Here is a 17,381-nt window from a genome sequence, read left to right on the forward strand (position 1 = left end):
AATGATGCGATATTTCGTCCTGATTTTTACCTTCTATATTTTATCTGATAAAGAAAGCGTGTGGTAATGGAGGACCTCTGCCACTGACCTGTTGTTGAAGTTGGTGCAGTAGGTGAGGTCCTTGCAGCCCAGCTGACACGGCTCTCTGACATCAGCCAGACAGTTGAGCAGCTCTGCTTCAACAGGGTTGTACTCACACAGCTGGTCGAAGTCCTGCCGGGTCTGGCTGCCCCAGTTGTGGCTGATCTCCTGACACATGTCCCTGTCAAGAGTCCAGATGCTGTTACAGGGTGGAACCACAGCGCCGCCCAGGCCACTGCGTCGCCCTGCTGTACCTGCAGAGCGAGGTGTTGGCTTTGGAGCAGCAGTGCAGCTTGGCACAGTCCATCTTGGCTGGATGCGGGGTCTCTTCCTCGGTGGGAGAGGGTGGTTGGGCGCTGCCCAGGAAGCACTGCCACATGGGTTCCTGAGGGAGCGGCTGGGAACGACACTCCTCGATTAAACCCTCCATGATCTCGTGCTCCGTATTCATGGTGCGGAGGATTCGGCGACAGGCCTCCTGGCAGTGCGTGGCCTCGGCTCGGTCGCAGCAGTACAGACCTGAGGAACAGACCTGTTAGTGCTGTACTGTAATGTACATGGAACTCCAAGACCAAAAATGACACCTTTCCACTTCATCTCATTTTAGAGACCCTCATCCCACCCCCCTCGGAGACAGCAGCAGAGGACTCACTATCAATGGGGCTGCGTATGGGGTAGGACTTGGTGAAGTCGCTGACGCAGTCCAGCACCTGAGCGCTGTGGCTCTGGCAGTACTCTTTGACGGCGGTGATCTGGGAGACCGTGGGACTGGAGTCGGTTCTGAAGATGGCCTGGCAGTACTCTCGGCAGGTGGTGTGCCGACCGGCGTAGCTGCAGCACGTGGAGCCCACTGGAGGACAGAACATCTCTCAGTGACTCGGTGTGAGCAACATGCAACTCTGAAGAACTCAGAGTTCTTACTTTCGTTTTTGGCGATGCAGCTGTAGAGCGGGTTCTGAAACATACACATGCAGCAGGTTCACAATAGCAAACATTATATTTATTTTGAGAGAAAGAAAAGAAAGCTATAAAGCGTAAAATTGACGATTTCCAACATGGAAATCCAACATATCCCCTTCGTTCTGTCACATTTACTTGCTTCATACCTCTTTTTTTTATATATTCATGAGGAAAGCACGACACAAATTTACAAAGAAACAACAAACGACATCTAAAAGTATTGTAAACATAAAAACCCAGTGGTAATAAGCTATATATGCACAGGTTAAAAAACTTCGATTAAAAAGTAAAGTAAATTTCATAAGTACCACGTAATTTTGTGACTTTTCTCATTGTTGAGATATTTCATTTAAAAAATAATTAAAATTACCGCTAATTTTCGTATTAAAAAAAAGTCATTATTCTGCATTGTATTTATATTTTTATTGTGCATTAAAGCATTAATTTCAAAATTGTCTGCTTTCATAGACAATAAATCATTTTTCTGTCATGGCTTCCCCCAGTTAAAAAAAAGTTTCAAAATGAACTCAAATGTTTTAATCAAGTTTTATTTACAAAAGAAAAATAACAAAAGGCAAAAGTGGTATAAAATGAATGCATAAACACTGGTGCTTTGTCTCAGAAAGCAAGAAAGCAAAACTTACCTCTGTAACTTTTTTGCATACTTTTGTGAGGTCATTTTTGGACGACGCCTGTTGAGAGTAAAGAAGGACAGAGGAGGTTGAAATATGTAGAGAGACTGATCTGTGTTGTGAGCACATGGAGCCTTCACGCTCCAGTGTGCAGCTCACCTGTTTGCATTCCCGGCGACACTCTGCAGAGATGGCTAGCTCACAGCAGCCGAGACCCACCCAACTGTCCAACTTCCGGGACACACCTGGAGATCGATCACATGGGATATTACGGATGAGAAACGTTCTTCTGTTTACTCACCAATTTCCGTTCCCACTGCTCCAAAGGCAGTGAACAAGATTCCCCTCACAGCCTTATAAAAAAGGGAATCTTTTGAGACACCTGAAAAAACTAACCAGTAAAGTCCCCTCTTATTTTGCAATGACTCTGTTCATAACTTTCAGGCTTGTTTTTTATGTCAGTATCAATCGGATATTATGTCCCTTAACAACATCCATCCTCCAACACATTTCTAAGGTTGGGTCGCAGAGGCAGCAGCCAGAGCGAAGACCTCCAGAATCCCTCTCAACAGTAACATGTTATAGCTCTCCCTATGGAAAACAGAGGTGTTCCTGGGCGACACGCCTCACCAGGGAAGAGTCTAACAGAGAGACCTCCAAACCTCCACTTTGAGTCTCGACTAGATGACCGAGCGACCACCTTATCTACCAAGGAAGAGCCTTGGAGAGACAAATGTCAGCGAGTTGCAGCAGCGATCTTGTTCTTTTGGTCACTACTGCTCACGGCACTAGTGTGAGAAGGTCAACAGATCGACCTGTACCTCGACTGCTTCACCTTCTGACTCTCTGGTTTGTCCCTCACTCTTAAACAAGACTGTGAGACACATTCCATTTTTTTGTTCAATCCTTTAAGAGGCGCTGATTTTCATCAACCCTGATGTAACTGTTTTTATTGGGCTCGAAATCTATCACATGAAACCCAATATATCAGTTCAACTCCGCCAAAAAAAACAACACCCACAAGGGACAAATTTTCCAAACACCCACATTTTCAGATATGGATCCTACGAGGGGAAACAGGTGGTACAGTGGTACCTCGGTTTTTCGAACGTCGCGCGAACGTCAAACAAATCAGAGTACGAACAAAAATTTAGAGATTTTTTTGCTTCGGATTTTGAACGAAAATCCAGAACTCGAACGCCCCCGAAAAAAGCTGGAAAAAACATAACGTGTGCGGACCGATCAGCTGACCCACGACGCGCTTTGTTATTGTGTATAACACAGGCTCTGTATGCAGACGTGTCCCATTAGCTCCATTTACTGACTGTTTTTTCTTCATATTGAGGTGTAAAACCTTTCCTGTCTCCGCACTGGACCGTGGTAGAGTGTCACAGGGGAGGTGCTGGAGCGCTCACTCCAGGGTTTGATGTCCTGTTGTGGGCTGGAGCTGGGACAGGGATGAGGCGAGTCTGGGACAGAGCGTGACTTGGTTTATGACTTTGTCACAGCCAAACTGCACAGAAGCGCACATTCAGAGCTGGACACGCACCGGGCACCTCTTCACTTCTGGAGAGACGTCACTCACTCGGCAACCCCTCCCACATGCAGCGGCCACACACATAGAGGAACAGCGCACCTGCAGCAGACACTCTACATTCACTCCTACAAAAGACTATTTTAAGGCTTAGAACGTATTATTTCTTTTCCATTCATTGTAATGGGAAAAATCGATTTCGAACAAATCGCTTCTCGAACAGCCGTCTGGAACGGATTGTGGTCAAGAACCGAGGTACCAATGTACTTCTTCCCTAAACCCTGCAAATGTATTGTGACAGGGGGTAAAACGGCTCCGTCACCTCAGGGTGAAAGGTTGCGTTGTGCAGAATATAAAATGAACCGCATTTAATTCCCCGAAAGAACGTCAAATATTTCCATCTGTCGTAAACCTTTCCAACTCACCATCTATCAGATTAAAAATCTTCTAAAAATGTAATAAAAACATTCAGAGGTTTAACTGAGGTCTGCAACCTTGAAGTTCCGCCACAACCCAATCAGACAAAATGAATATCAGAAACACATCATGCGGGTGTGAGAAGAACATGTGGTAGGACATGAGTGCTGGCAAAGGCAGCGCAGCAAAGTCGGACTGACAGACAGATGCCGGGCAGGTGTTGCTGCCGCATGAAAGAGACACTTGAAAGCAGCATTTGCTGTGGATCTGTGGAGAGGTTTTGTCTGTCAGCTATTAGCTTGGCGCACGCTGGGGGAACCTTGTTTCCATTGTGCTATATATTTGCTCATAAATGAAGTTCTGTGTATTTATTCAGCTTCATCCAACATATAAAAAGAGGCGCCAGGAGTTAGACAGGACTGAAACCACTGGCTCACAGAGTGACTGGGCAAGGAGGGTGAAGACACAAGTGGCTATCAGCAAGTCCTCAATTCGCAAATTCGCCGCATACATTACTAGAAAACTACTCCATATTTTTTTTAATGCATGCTCATACTATCCCTCCAAAAATGCTGACCTTGGGGTTACCTAGGTCACCTCTGCCTAGACAACACATTCTCACTCCCAAGGCGTCAAATAGTGACTATTTTCATCTCGACTTTTGCGTCGCAGAATGGCACATGTTTAGGCTTTCAATTGGCCCACATGCATCCTGACGCCATGGGCTGTGTGTAGCATAAAGAGAAAGAGGTTGGGATGGCGCTCTTTTCACTCTGTGTACTCCATTTTATCACTTGCCCATATGAGCGAGCGCTTTAGTCATGGGCACCAAGTAGACCTCCCCATTGTTATGGGGAGCACATGTGTCCCAAACCTCTTGAAATGTGACATGTGAGCGGTATCTTTTGACTCTATGGAAACACCAAGGCATCAACATGCACCACTGAAAGCTGAATTTACTCATCAACATAGGGCTCGAAGGTCACCTGAAGGTAGTCGCTATTTCACCTCTTGGGAGTGAGAATGGGGTGGTCTTCAACAGACCTGGGCAAAGTGTGGCCCGAGGGCCATAGGCAGCCCGATGCCTGTATTTTCGTGGCCTGTTTGACTAAAACTATAACTGATATATCCTAATTTTTCTGCCTTTTTTGTTCATTCTCTTTTAGTCACCACCACCACTTCAGCAGTAAATATAGAATCTTCTTGTTTTAAGACTAAAATTTCACTGGCCACTTCTGTGTTTTTCTTATTCCTCAAAATACAGGGAATACTGAAAACATATTTTGAAATAAATTGCCTTTTTGATCTTGTACGTTGATTAATATTCAAATTAAATGCATATAAAATGAAATATTTCAACAGGTTTCATGGCATATTTACACTTCTTAATCATCCTACTTACTTAAGTATATATTTTGGAGATTTTTCCATCATGTTTTGTAGTCATCGCTGTATTTCTTTTGGCATGATGGTAGCAGAACAATAATGGGCAGCCCGGTGGTTGGTGCTGCCGCCTCAGGGTGAGCTTCACTTTCAGCTTGAGGCAATGTTTGGACTAAACCAAGGATCTTTCTGTCTTCACTCTAGGTCCATAAAACATGGCCGCCCCACTGAATACCCACACACACTGCTGACAGTTTCGATATACATGTTTCATCCCATGTCACCTTCCACTATTTTTGTTGAAGAAATATCTTTCAGAACCAGGTTTCAGAATCCATTACGTCGCGGGCTCCTCACATTAGCCGACTGGATGCTGTTGTGAGAGCAGCAGGTTGAAACTACGGCTCCTAATCTGGAGAGCATTAAGCCGCTGACAGGTATATTTGTCCTGAGCAGAAACAGCCGGGTTCGAGTCTTTGATCCGGCGCCGGCTCCCTCTTTTGGTCAGCGTCCGCTCTCCTCAGATCAGATATGGATCCGTCTGCTTTCATTCTGTTTGATGAGTCAGTGCGTGGCTGTGCTATGTGCAGGGAGTTTCAAAGCAAGTTTAACAGGCGCGGAACTGAAGGGCAAACCATTGTTGGTCAAGGTTAGTCGAACACGGACGTTCGCTTTAAATATGAAACATTTAGTTTCTTCAGCTTCAACCCGTGAGTCTGAACTGGTTCAAAATGAGGCTGCTGTTCGATGGGCTTCACTGAATGTTTTATACTTTCAGTTCCTTTGACACAGACGCTCCGGTTTCCTCCCACATTCCAAAAACACTTTTTTTTTAAAGTTTAATTGATGTTCTGTAAATTGTCTGTAGGAATGTGCCCTGAAACAGACAGGTCCAGGGTGACCCCTGCCTCTTGCCCAGAGTAGCTGGGATAGACTCAGTGGCATGAAAAGAACACAGTGCACTAGCATTGGGACCATTCACTCACCAGGAAGCGTGGAGTTGATGCACGTCCACAGCTCACCCTGAAAAACAAAGAAAATTGGATCGTCTTAGATTATCATCAAACCACAGAAGCAGATTTTTACATGTGGAATATTTCTCACTGGAAAGTGTTTATGGAGTTTTAAACAAACATGCTGGAACATCTGTTTCTGACTTTTCATTGAGAGACTGTAGGAACGTTTGTGTAACCAGTAATCCACATCTGTTTCAAAGTGGTGACCTCGCAATTGTGGAGATAATAGGATTATTTTTTATTTTTATTCTGAAAATATTTTTTATGCAAAAATAAAAACGTTTTATGTTTCGCTGATGTATATTTCTTATTTTTATATTATTTTTTCCTTCAGTTCAGAAGCAGAAAAACGTTTTGAGTTCCAAAAAGGTGTGACTGAAAAAAAGTGTTAAGCTCAAACAAAACGTACTAAACCCTAAAATAACAACCTCAAACAATGAGTGTACGTAAAAATGGAACAATAAAAAATAACTCACCATAGCTAAACAAGCAGATTGTTTAGGGGTACAAATCGTGCTATAAATCAAACAGTTCTACAGATAAACCTCCGACTGCCGGGGCAAGACTTCTTATAAATAAATATACTAACATTCTTCACAAGGTTCACATGTCATTTGAACTCTTAAATTGAAGTACTGCAGCAATAACACTCACAAATACCAGCTCTACTTCAGATTAGTGAGGTAAACCTTCAGAAGAGGCTCGCGGGCACAAAAACTGGACCTTATGTTTCCCCTAAACCGACAAACAATCTGAGGGGCTTAGCAGATTTAGTCAAATGCCATTTTAATAACGGCCCACATCGTGAACTCCCGGCATGAACTTTTTAATTAAAAACTTGAATTGAAATGTGGACGCTTAATTCATTATAAAAAGGTCGCACTTCAAAGCATCATCATTGGATCGGCTAGAACGCGTTTGCAGGCAGCGATAAGGCCAGTGTGGAACAGCGTAAACAAATATAAAAATGGGCTTCGTAATTTCACAAAGCAAAGAAACAAAGCAAAAAAAAAAAAAAACACACTTCCTGCCGCATAATGCTACATGTCGAATGTAAATGGAATTCTGACATAAACATTTTATGTTTGTCTTAAAAAGTGTTGCCGCCGGATACAGCTTGACTCAGTCTGCTGGTGTGCGTCCTGGCGGGAGAACAAAGTCAAGAATCAGCAGGTGGCGCCGATATTAACGACACACACGGAGGAGTTACAATGTTTACACGAGAAACATAAATAAGACTTGTGATCGACAGGAGGCCAGCAGGAGGACAGCACCAGTGCAAGGACCTGCTCCTCCCCTCTTCCCCATTGGAGTTTTGGCTGCGTTGCACCGACTTTTTCCGAGCTGTATGTCAGGCATTTGTTTAAAACCTCGCCCAAGTACGGCGTGGAATAAATGGCTCATTTCTCAGTTGCTTATTCAGAACTCAGCCTTGCACACACACGCTTGCAGCACCATCTTTGTGGGGCTCACTCACTTTCCCCAGCCTCTCACCCTCAACCTTATCGTCCAAAACAAATGGCTCGGACTCTAATCCAGACTCCATCTATCTCAACCATGACAAAATAATGTCCTGGTTTTAGATAGAATAAAGCATAAAATAAAGCAGCTTCAGTCACAGGTCACTTTTCCATCCCCTTCATCCGCCCGTTTAAGAGCTGCAGTATTTCCGCTACTCTGTTGCCCAGTTATCAAAATCCTCCTGCTGTGTTCGTTCCAGCTGGAAGTACGTAACAAACCCTGAAGCCTGAGTGTAAAACCAGGGTGCTCTCTCATCAAAACTGTGCTTAAAACCAGCGCAGCCTTGTGAAGCAAAAGGAAAGTTCTACAATACCAGAGAGAGATGACGATAAGGCGGAATGTGAAGTGGATAAGTGAGTTGCTTCAACACGATGATTTTTTAGGTGGTTTAAGTGAATGCTGGGGAAAAGGTAGGAATCCGTCCGTGTCTGGGTGTTTTTTAAAATACATACAGTTTTTCAAACCTTAGTTTTGGACCCAGCTTCTCCCCAGGATTTTTTCTGAGGGGGTGCGGCGGCGATCACAGTGATCACAGTTTGACAGGAAGAGAGGAAGACGCAAACAGGGATGTTGCAACCTCAAGTTTGTGCAATGCCAAACGCTCACATTTGCCCACAAATGTTGCTGCCAAGGGTCGAGATTGAGACGTGAATGATTCTGAATCCATTCATAAATGTCCAAATTCCCATGACTGAAATGTAGAATAGGTGGAACTGAGAAGTGGAACTGTCTAGTGCAGTGTCACCTGAACACTATACGGGGCGGACTCCGCCCATCCAAACCTCCATCAGTCTTCGCCCATGTGAGGAGCCCCGTAACAAAACAACAAGCGCTCACTACTCACTGTCAGCCCGGAAACTACTCACCCAACACCTTTATAATAATAATAATAATAATAATAATAATAATAATAATAATAATAATAATAATATTAAATATGTAGTTATTTTATCATTGTTTTTTATTTAGCATGTACATTTATTTATTTGATTATTTATAGCTTTGCTTTCTGCAAATGCAGCATATTTTTAGCTTAGAAACTGACAATATTTTTTCATTTTATTATTATATTTTTTTGTAAATTTACAAAAGTCCTTTTTTCCCGTCATGCGGTTCAAGAGCCAAAAATTCATCACAATTCTTTCTAAAACATTGCCACAAAATCGGGCATTTTTGGCTGCTATAATCCCCCCCCAAAAAACAAAAGAAACGGTCTGCCTGTATTAGTGGAGTCCTGCTGGACTGATGGTGAGAGAGCACTGACATTTCGAGTCATAGTTCACTTCATGTTGACAAGAAAAGCTGAAAACTCCCCCTGTGCTGTAAAAATCATAGCATACTTAAGCACTGGGGTGAACCCTGGTATCTATGACATTTTTCAACTTACATGACTTCATCTACATAAATTCTTTCAATACTGAACTTCAGTTTGCGGGTCAAATGATAAATCAGAAATGAAACCAAATAATCGACTAATAAGAACCAAGTCTTTTGCTGGGTTTGCTGCATCAAAAGGTCGAGGGACTCACCATGGACTCTGGACAGTAGCTGGGTAACCTCTGCAGAAGGTGCTTCAAGCGGGACTCACTCTTTATTGTGGCCAGCTGCAGGAAGAAAAACACACTTAGTCTTGAGAGAACATGGATAATTTGTGGCTGGAATGGAATGGAGAAAAGAGAGTCCTGAACCCTAACGAATATGATTTACATCTCCACGCTGCCCTGGAAACTGTTAGCGTTGATGAGCTCCTTTGTTCCGGGAGCAGAGGTGAAACGAAACCATGGTGATTCATGTCAGCGCCGGCGCTGGTTCACGAGCAGGAGCATAGGGAAAATTCGGTTTGGTCACGCTGACACAGTTAGTTAAACAGCTGAAAGAACCTGTTTGATCGCTTCTCATCGCTCACAGGTTCGACTTCGCAGGGAATTAAATCCACAGCAAGAAAAGTTACGGAAAGATTTGAGCGTTTTCTTCATCAGCGGCTCAAAGATATGTGAGTCTGATGAGCAGCAAAGACGTGGTGGGGAGGTTGGGATTTGTTAAATCGTATAAGAAGAAAATGGTTGGTTGGGGTCTAACCAAGGCTGGGTATGGTGGCTGAGAAGTGCAGAACACATTTACACATTTTTGAAAGAAATTTACAAACTCTAGGAAGAAATTTACAAATAGCCAAACACATTTACAACTTTTCAAACAATTTAACATTTCAAACAAATTCACAAACATCTTTAGAAAACTCATTTATTCCTGCGTTTGCCAGTGTATTTCCAAGTTTCTAAATGTCTTTTCCGAGTTAGTAAATTTGATTTCAGAGTTTGTTAATGTGTTTCCAGTGCATGCAAATTTTCCAAAGAATCGTACGGAAAGGGAGGGAACCAAATTACAGATGATCTGGAAGCGGTTGCTTCAATGTTCCACTTGTACCAATCGCGGAGGATTGGGAGTCAATTAACAAATTCACTAACTCTGAAAACATATTTACAGACTTTGATAATAAATTTACAAATCTTGGAAATACACTTGCAAACTCAGGAAAAAAAAAAATTCACAAATCGGATTGAAATGTTTGTAAATATGTTCACGCATGATCATGGGGACCTTAAGTTTAAACTCCCCTGTACTCAGAATTCGTGGACTGGATTGGCTTCCCCGTCCAACAGGCCAAGTCTCTCTGGGATTTAGTGGGTCTGCCCTAGAGTTTCCTCTCAGAGAGATGTGCCCCCAGACCAGGGAAGCATCCCAGATGCATCCCTCCATGTGAAGGGCCAGTAGATCTGCTTCAGCATCTCTTGAAGACTGATATACTTCATCCATTTCCCAGAGGCTTCGCACACAGATATCTTGTGTCTCTTGTGTCTAATCCACAGGCAGAGATAGTCGAGCAACTGTACGCTTGAGTATCATCACAAGAGGAAGTGAAACAATGTGCCCAGTCGGTGTTTGAAAGCATCACTAGCTCGGAAAGTGCCTGTCAGACTGTGGGCGTCTTTGTGTGGAGTGTGTGCAGCCAGGCTCCTCCAACACAGCGGCAAATGCCTCTAATCATCTCGCTTTAAAGTCTGACCATCTGCAGGTGAAAAGCTTTGCAATCCTTTCTCTGAGCTCCAGCCGGATTGAGAAGTGACTGTGTGCGTCTTGAAAGACAGCAGGAGGGGGCCCACAGATGAGAGGCTACTGAGCCATGACGGAGCTTGGATGATGGGCCCATCAGCACATCTTCTCGACCCGGCCTTGAGCTGCTCGGACCGCTTCATTCAAGTCAGAGGAACTGGCATGGTTTTCCTCAGCAACCGCAGCTCTGGACAGCAAAACCATGAAGCCAGACCAGGGTGATGGCTGCAGCCAGTTCGCTGAATGATACTGATGGATGGAGGACGGAATCCAAAACAGCGGCTCTGAAAGAAGTTGAACTGAAGCATGCAATCCAAATCCTAATTGTGTTTTTGGAGGAATTCCCCAAGTTGATCAGGTCGAAACACAAAGCCCCCAGTGTCGTGTCGGATTCCTTCATCATTCCAAGGTCATCACAGAATTCTGGGCACCATTGGCGACACTAACTAGGAGACATGGGTCACAGGCGCGGCTGCCCTTTCAGTGGCTTTTGTGGCGACTCGCGACCTCTGACCCCGGTCACAGTAGCCGCTCTGTTGCGGAGCTGGTGAAGTGCACGGGACAGTGACAGCACGGTCAGAGCAGCTGCAAGGCCACTTGGCAAATGGCTTCATGCCAGGCTCCCAAACAGTTCAGGAAGTTCACCACCAGCTTTTGTGTTTCAGAGGGGGAATGCAGCCACTGCAGTCATTTCAGCAGCCACCTAACCTCGGGCATGTGACGTCTTCATGGCTGAAAGACAAGTCTTAAACCAGAAAGGACGCGGTGCTGCCTCGCGGCCCCACGCGTCCCTGTCAAATTGAATATTCAATTTGCTCAGCCACCCTGGAGGTGGGCTGGAATACACAAGGTGGTAAGCGGATCCCTTCTCTTCAGAGGCAGTATCATAACCACGATGATAAGATCCTGCCTCTGGCTTTGGAAGCTCTTGAGATCTCCGGGTCACACTGTCGGCTGAGGCACTGGCAGCCTGGCACCGCCTGATAAAACCCGCTGAATTAATGACGGGTGTACACACTTGAGGCTCAAGTTAAGTACATCTCTGTGATATCGGACCAACCTGTTTGCCAACCTTTGGGACCACAACCTCTTATTTTCTGGGTGGAACCGGACGCAGGGCTTGCTTCTAGCACGTACTCACAACCTCCCCCTCATTCACCAGCGACTATTTTAGGGTACTATTTTAGGCAATTAAAAGAGAGAGGGAGAGGGAAGGGGTGTTCCCAATTTACCCAAGTGCCATTTAATTCCACGCTTCAAAGAGCCACCTCTGCAACAGCTGATGTGCGTGTGCCTGTGTGCGTCTTCTGATGGCACTGAGAAACATCACAATGTCTCCACAAGAAAGATAGAAATACGCATGTTTGAGTGCATGTGTGTGTGTGCTTCTATCTTTGTGAGAACCTGTATGAGTTTTTAATCTGAGTGAGGACATTTTGGCTGGTTCTCACTTAGTCAAGCCTCATCTTCAGGGTAAAACTACAGAATAGCTGCTTTATTATAATAGGGTTTTATTTTGGTAAAGGGTAAAGGTCAAGTTTAGCCATTTGTTTTAGATAGTTAGGCTTCAAGGGAGAGGCTGGGGAAAGGGTTATGTCAATGACGGTCCTCACTGACGTGTGTGTGAGTGTGTGTTCATACCTGGTCGCAAGCTTCTTTACATGGTGAAAACCCAGCTACATGCTGGCAACAGGAGGGATCTGCAACAAACACGACACATCAGATGTTAATCTCTCGCTTGGAAACGTCCCCAGCAATGATGCTGAAAAGACAGAAATATCGGGGAACGCATTCACATATATTTCAGAACTGTTTTGGGAAGCTACATACAGTTTTTTTCAATGATATATTCAGCTTTGATGTCACTATTTCAAAAGGCTGTGGCTTGAAAATGGCTGGAGCTAAAGGCACACTGCACATGAGAAAAGTCTTCAGTGTGACCCAAAGGATGGAAGTGAACCATCTAACTTGTTATGATGACGTCACCTGGCGGAGACCACAGTGAATTACATAACTTTCACAGATGTTTATCCGATCCCCCGGAGACACTCTGTGACTCATCGCTCAGGCAACTCAGATGATGGCCGGGCGTCACTGTTTATGGTGAAGCCGCGATCACCACTGCAGCCTCCATCCCTGCGAGGCTTCCACTGGGAAATGTATAGGCTCCAGTATGTGCTGCTTGTGGACTGTGACAGCGAACAGACTTGCTGTCACTTTGTATCTCACTGGACTCACCACCTTCATTCATCAAGTGCGAATATTTCCCTTCTGAATCTGACTCTCTTGCTCTATGTTTCGATCCTACACCTTGACTACCACCTCCCTTGTCAATCATTATTGACTCCAAAAATGTGATTGTTTTTGGAGTCAATAAAGATTGCTCAGGCTTCATGTTTGTAGGTTGGCTTGTTTATAATCTAAACTTGTATTTGAAACTGTGTTGCTTAGAAGGTTAGGAAGCAGCTGCCAGAAGAACAAACTGGCATTCCAGTTCAATATTTCCATACTCAATTTTACCCCGATTCTGACGCTTTTCAGCTAATATTTGTCCAAAATTCTCAAGAAACTAAAGGTGCTTGATCTCATGCACCCGCTCTAGTCACACCAATCCTTCTCCTCCATCCTGGTACCGGCATCACAAACATATTTGGTCCAAGTTTTGGAAAGGAAGGAGATGTAATTTGGGTCAGTGATCTCAGTGGAGCAGTCAACAACGTTTCTCATGCAGAACTGAGGACTTGCAGGAGCTGAGGATCGGCAGTTAATATTTAGTTATTTAACAGTTAAAGTTCTGTAACTGTCTGTCTGTAACTAGTGAAATCTCAATGATTGAGGAGAATCTGAACAGCCTTCCTTCTTTCATCCTGGAGAGAATTGAACACTTAAACCTTTGCACTGCACACATGCTTCTTAAGCACCACACCATTGTGTTGCACTTAAACTTGGCCACTGCACAATCCACCAAAAACATGAAGAAAATCAACCTTGAGATTTTGGATCCAGCAAATCAAAACATAACCTTTTGTTTCTCTGTCTAGCCTCTGACATAGATATCAAGGGCTGTCCTTATTTGGAGTTTCTTTTCCTTCTTTTTCCATCCCCCTCTCCCACCAGACAGTAATAACAGCAGCTTTGTTCCTCACTCACAATGAGACCACCACTGCAGAAAGCAAGAGACGCCACTTGACACGGACAGTTTGCTTCATTCAATATAACTGCCCCACTTGATCATCGGCGAGTTCATCACTGAGGATGACAGATCGAGTTTATCCATTAATGGATCTCCGTAGGTCCGTGTGTGTGTTCAAAACACAGCAAATTGTTATCATTCTGCCCGCACTGATATTACACCCACTTAATTTCAGGCCTCTGGAGTCGCAGCTGTGCATCAAACCAGTAGAGAAGCCGGTGTTTAGCCATGAATAACCAGCGTTGAAATGAAAATATGGCTGTATCCTGCGTTTGTACCGAATATATTTACAGGTCCTGTACGGCTTACGTGCCAATATTCTCCAACATTGTCTTCCACTAAATCTTGGCACACGTGAGGAGCCGCTGGAGCCACTCCCAGAGATCATTTGGCAAGAAGACAAATGGTGCATATGGATAATTTCACCATCCATTTGCTTTATGCTCCCAAAACTCCACAGTTGCAGGCCAATTGCATAATCACCGACCCAAAGCTGCATCCCTCTAGCACAGTGACTCTTAACCATAGGGCCGGGCCCCATGGTTGGGCCGCGAGCGCCTCCTAGTGGGCTGCTAGACGTTTTTTGTTTTACACATTTGGGCTGTGAGGGTCGCGAGACGCTCAGTTTTAATACATGAGCCACGTATGGTGGCAGTAGTGTGTCACTGAATTGACAGCTGCAAATATGTGATAGTTACCAACTATAGAGAAGTTCTTGAAAAGAAAAAATGATAAAGAAAGTGATGCCACCGCCCCCAACAGTAAAAACTGTTCATGAAAGCACCAATTAAAGCAGTTTTGAAATGGCGATACTTTTATTTACACTTCACTTATACCTTCTTTGGAGTTTAAATAAAATATATTATTTTTATTTTATGATATTCAGACATGGTTTTATTATATTTATTTTATTCAGAATTTTATTCCGTTTATAACAGTTTGCATCAAGGGCATTTTTCCTTTTTTTCTATAGCAAATCTGAGGAATATGACTTGCATCTGGTTCTGCTGCTGGTTTGACTTTTCAGTGACAAATAAATATCTTTGCGATGATCACATGGTTTCATGTCATTTCACAAGGTTTTGCTTTGTTTACCTGTAAGTACATTAAATATGGTTATTGATCACAAATGAAATCAAGAGTCATGAACCAGTTCTATTACTTGAATGGGCCCCGAGATCAAAGAGGTGAGGAACCCCTGACCTAGAACACTCAAATTGATGGCTAATTTGAAACTACTTTTCCGGCCATTCTGGAATTATACGTGGTCTCAGGAAGTCCACATGGTCACAGAGGAAATATATGAAGGGCACAGCAGCGAGGCCAGAGTGAGAACCTGCCAACGTTTGGATCCATAGAACATTGTGTGGGATCGTGCCCTCCAATAATGATGAAGCGATTCGTGAAACGCTTCCAAAAATGGACAAACCGAATGAGCCTTGCAACACACCACCAACATCCTCTGTGTGTGTGGTACGGTCCCTCTCAATACAAGTAACTTGACCTTTACAACAGCATAAAAAACTTTGCCTTTTTTGCAATGAAATCAGTTGGTTCTATTGAAGGTTGATGCTTCAGTGTTAAGTTCGTGATATGCTTCTTTCCAAGAACTTAAAATCGACACAAGTAGCCAGAGAGAGACGCTCACGATTCACTGAAGAGGTGGGAGACAAAGACAAGACGCAGAGTCAGAAGCGGCAGATGATGCTGGCGTCGCCGCTGGGAGTGATTTAAAAGGACAAGATCAGATATGAGTGTCTCAGAAGTTTGGAGACAAATACCAGGTGGTTTGGACACAGGGTGAGGAAATGAAGAAGAGGTTCATGATGAATGAGGACATGAAGGTGTGAGTAGGACGGATGATCAGGTCAAGTTCTCTGGCTACCCCTGATGGGAGAAGATCAAAAGATGAGAAGGTGTCCATCACTTGTCAAACTCAGGGCCCAGGGGCCAATTCTGGCTGTTTGCCTGGCATGTTAGAGCTTAGAACACTTAAGCTTGAAGTAAAATTCTACGTTTCGGGACCCAAAAAATCCCACAATGCACGTTGCTTCCATGACAGGCCCCCCGGCTCACATCGATCAAGCAAACGCTCTTAAGTCCTCCGTGGATGCAAACTGTCGAAGGAAAGAACTGAGGCCCATGGAAGACATTTTAAGACAGGAACATGAATATATATATATATATTTGGGGCCTCAAGGAAGAAGCAGATGTCTTTTGTGGCAGCATCAAGGAGTGTAATTTACTTGGACATTTTGACACCGAAACATGGAGAGAAGTATAAATGTGTGGCTTTATGTTTGACAGCAAAGCGAAATCCCTATCTTTGCTCTTGCTGAAATCACAAGAAGAAAACATCACATTGTGTGCTGCCGCAGCTGCATCGGAGGGAGAGCCACACAAGCTACGGTGGGGTGAGATGATGGTGTCAAAACTCTAACTCCACACTTGTCAAACTGTTCTGAAAAATGACGCCTTCGTTCGGTTCAAGCTCTGTCCTTAATATTATTTGACGAACTCTATGTTTTACCGACGGCCTGACGGGCCTAACGTTGGGCTCAACAACAAGGCTGAGTGACACAAATATGGGGCGACAGTGACAAGCGACACAGTGATCAGAGTGAGGGGGCTGATGGGGGCCCTCTGCTAATGAGCTGCCCTCATTCTGGGTCACACAACAGGGACATTAAATCCTGTCTGAACTACACTCTTTTGTCAGACGCTCTGGACTCGTGGATTTGTACTCCATTATAAATGTATTGTTATTCTAAATGATGTATATAATAATCCATTCACATATACACAATACATACACACATACATAGATTGACGTGAAATAGTTTCAAGGGATTTCGGCTCGCTCACACCTGTGTTGTCTAGTGGACAGCCCCCTCCATCTTACTACTGAATTGTGTGCAGGAGTTGGAGCAGTGGGTTCGTGGTGGCAAAGGGACGCTGCCACAGTCGGCATCCAGCCCAACCACACATGCACTGACACCACTCTCTTTCTGTCAGGTGGACGAGAAACGACACACAGTGTCCACAAAGTCTGCACACGTACCCATGGTAGTGCACTTTGGTACGTATGGGTGACTACAAAAGCATAAAGTGAGACAATGCAGCACAGGGTCATTCATAATTTAGAAATGCGCAAAAATGTTTGTCTTTTTAAAGATGAAATCTCACATGTGCAGACGTATTAAAACACGACTTAAAAGTGGAAACATTCAAACAAGTGGATAACACATAACACATGCTGGAGGTGGACATGAACATGATGCTTTTCAGGCTTGTTTCTAAGCGGAAAAATCCGAAGTCTGTTGCTCACAGAACTCAAGTTGCGCATTCCGGCTTGACATATGAAGAGACAGACGGATTTATTGACTATTTACTGACTGCGTTCCATCCCATTTTTCAAATGAATAAATATAGTTTATTCTGAGCTGCGACGCTTTAATATTTGTTACCACACATTGTCACTCCACAGATGAAGTGTTCTTCTCATTGTCTTCGGAAAGTGCCAAAGTTATGTG

General features: G+C 44.1%; 1 protein-coding gene across 3 annotated transcripts in view; it reads right to left on the minus strand.

The window, feature by feature from the left end:
* reck (reversion-inducing-cysteine-rich protein with kazal motifs) overlaps positions 1-17,381 on the minus strand; it is a 59,023-nt gene that overhangs the window by 22,427 nt on the left and 19,215 nt on the right. For all 3 annotated transcript variants that reach the window (XR_008414216.1, XR_008414215.1, XM_053860706.1), the window contains exons 2-10: positions 12,297-12,355; positions 9,074-9,148; positions 5,994-6,030; positions 1,833-1,918; positions 1,686-1,733; positions 1,003-1,036; positions 734-931; positions 336-600; positions 89-262 (exon numbers count right to left, since the gene is read on the minus strand). Coding sequence is in view for 1 of the 3 variants with exons in the window: in XM_053860706.1 (XP_053716681.1) it covers positions 89-262; positions 336-600; positions 734-931; positions 1,003-1,036; positions 1,686-1,733; positions 1,833-1,918; positions 5,994-6,030; positions 9,074-9,148; positions 12,297-12,355 (976 nt within the window). In the remaining 2 variants the exon portion in view is untranslated. The remainder of the gene's footprint in view (positions 1-88; positions 263-335; positions 601-733; positions 932-1,002; positions 1,037-1,685; positions 1,734-1,832; positions 1,919-5,993; positions 6,031-9,073; positions 9,149-12,296; positions 12,356-17,381) is intronic.

The sequence above is a fragment of the Synchiropus splendidus genome, chromosome 3 (genome assembly GCF_027744825.2).
Source record: "Synchiropus splendidus isolate RoL2022-P1 chromosome 3, RoL_Sspl_1.0, whole genome shotgun sequence".
NCBI lineage: Eukaryota > Metazoa > Chordata > Actinopteri > Syngnathiformes > Callionymidae > Synchiropus > Synchiropus splendidus.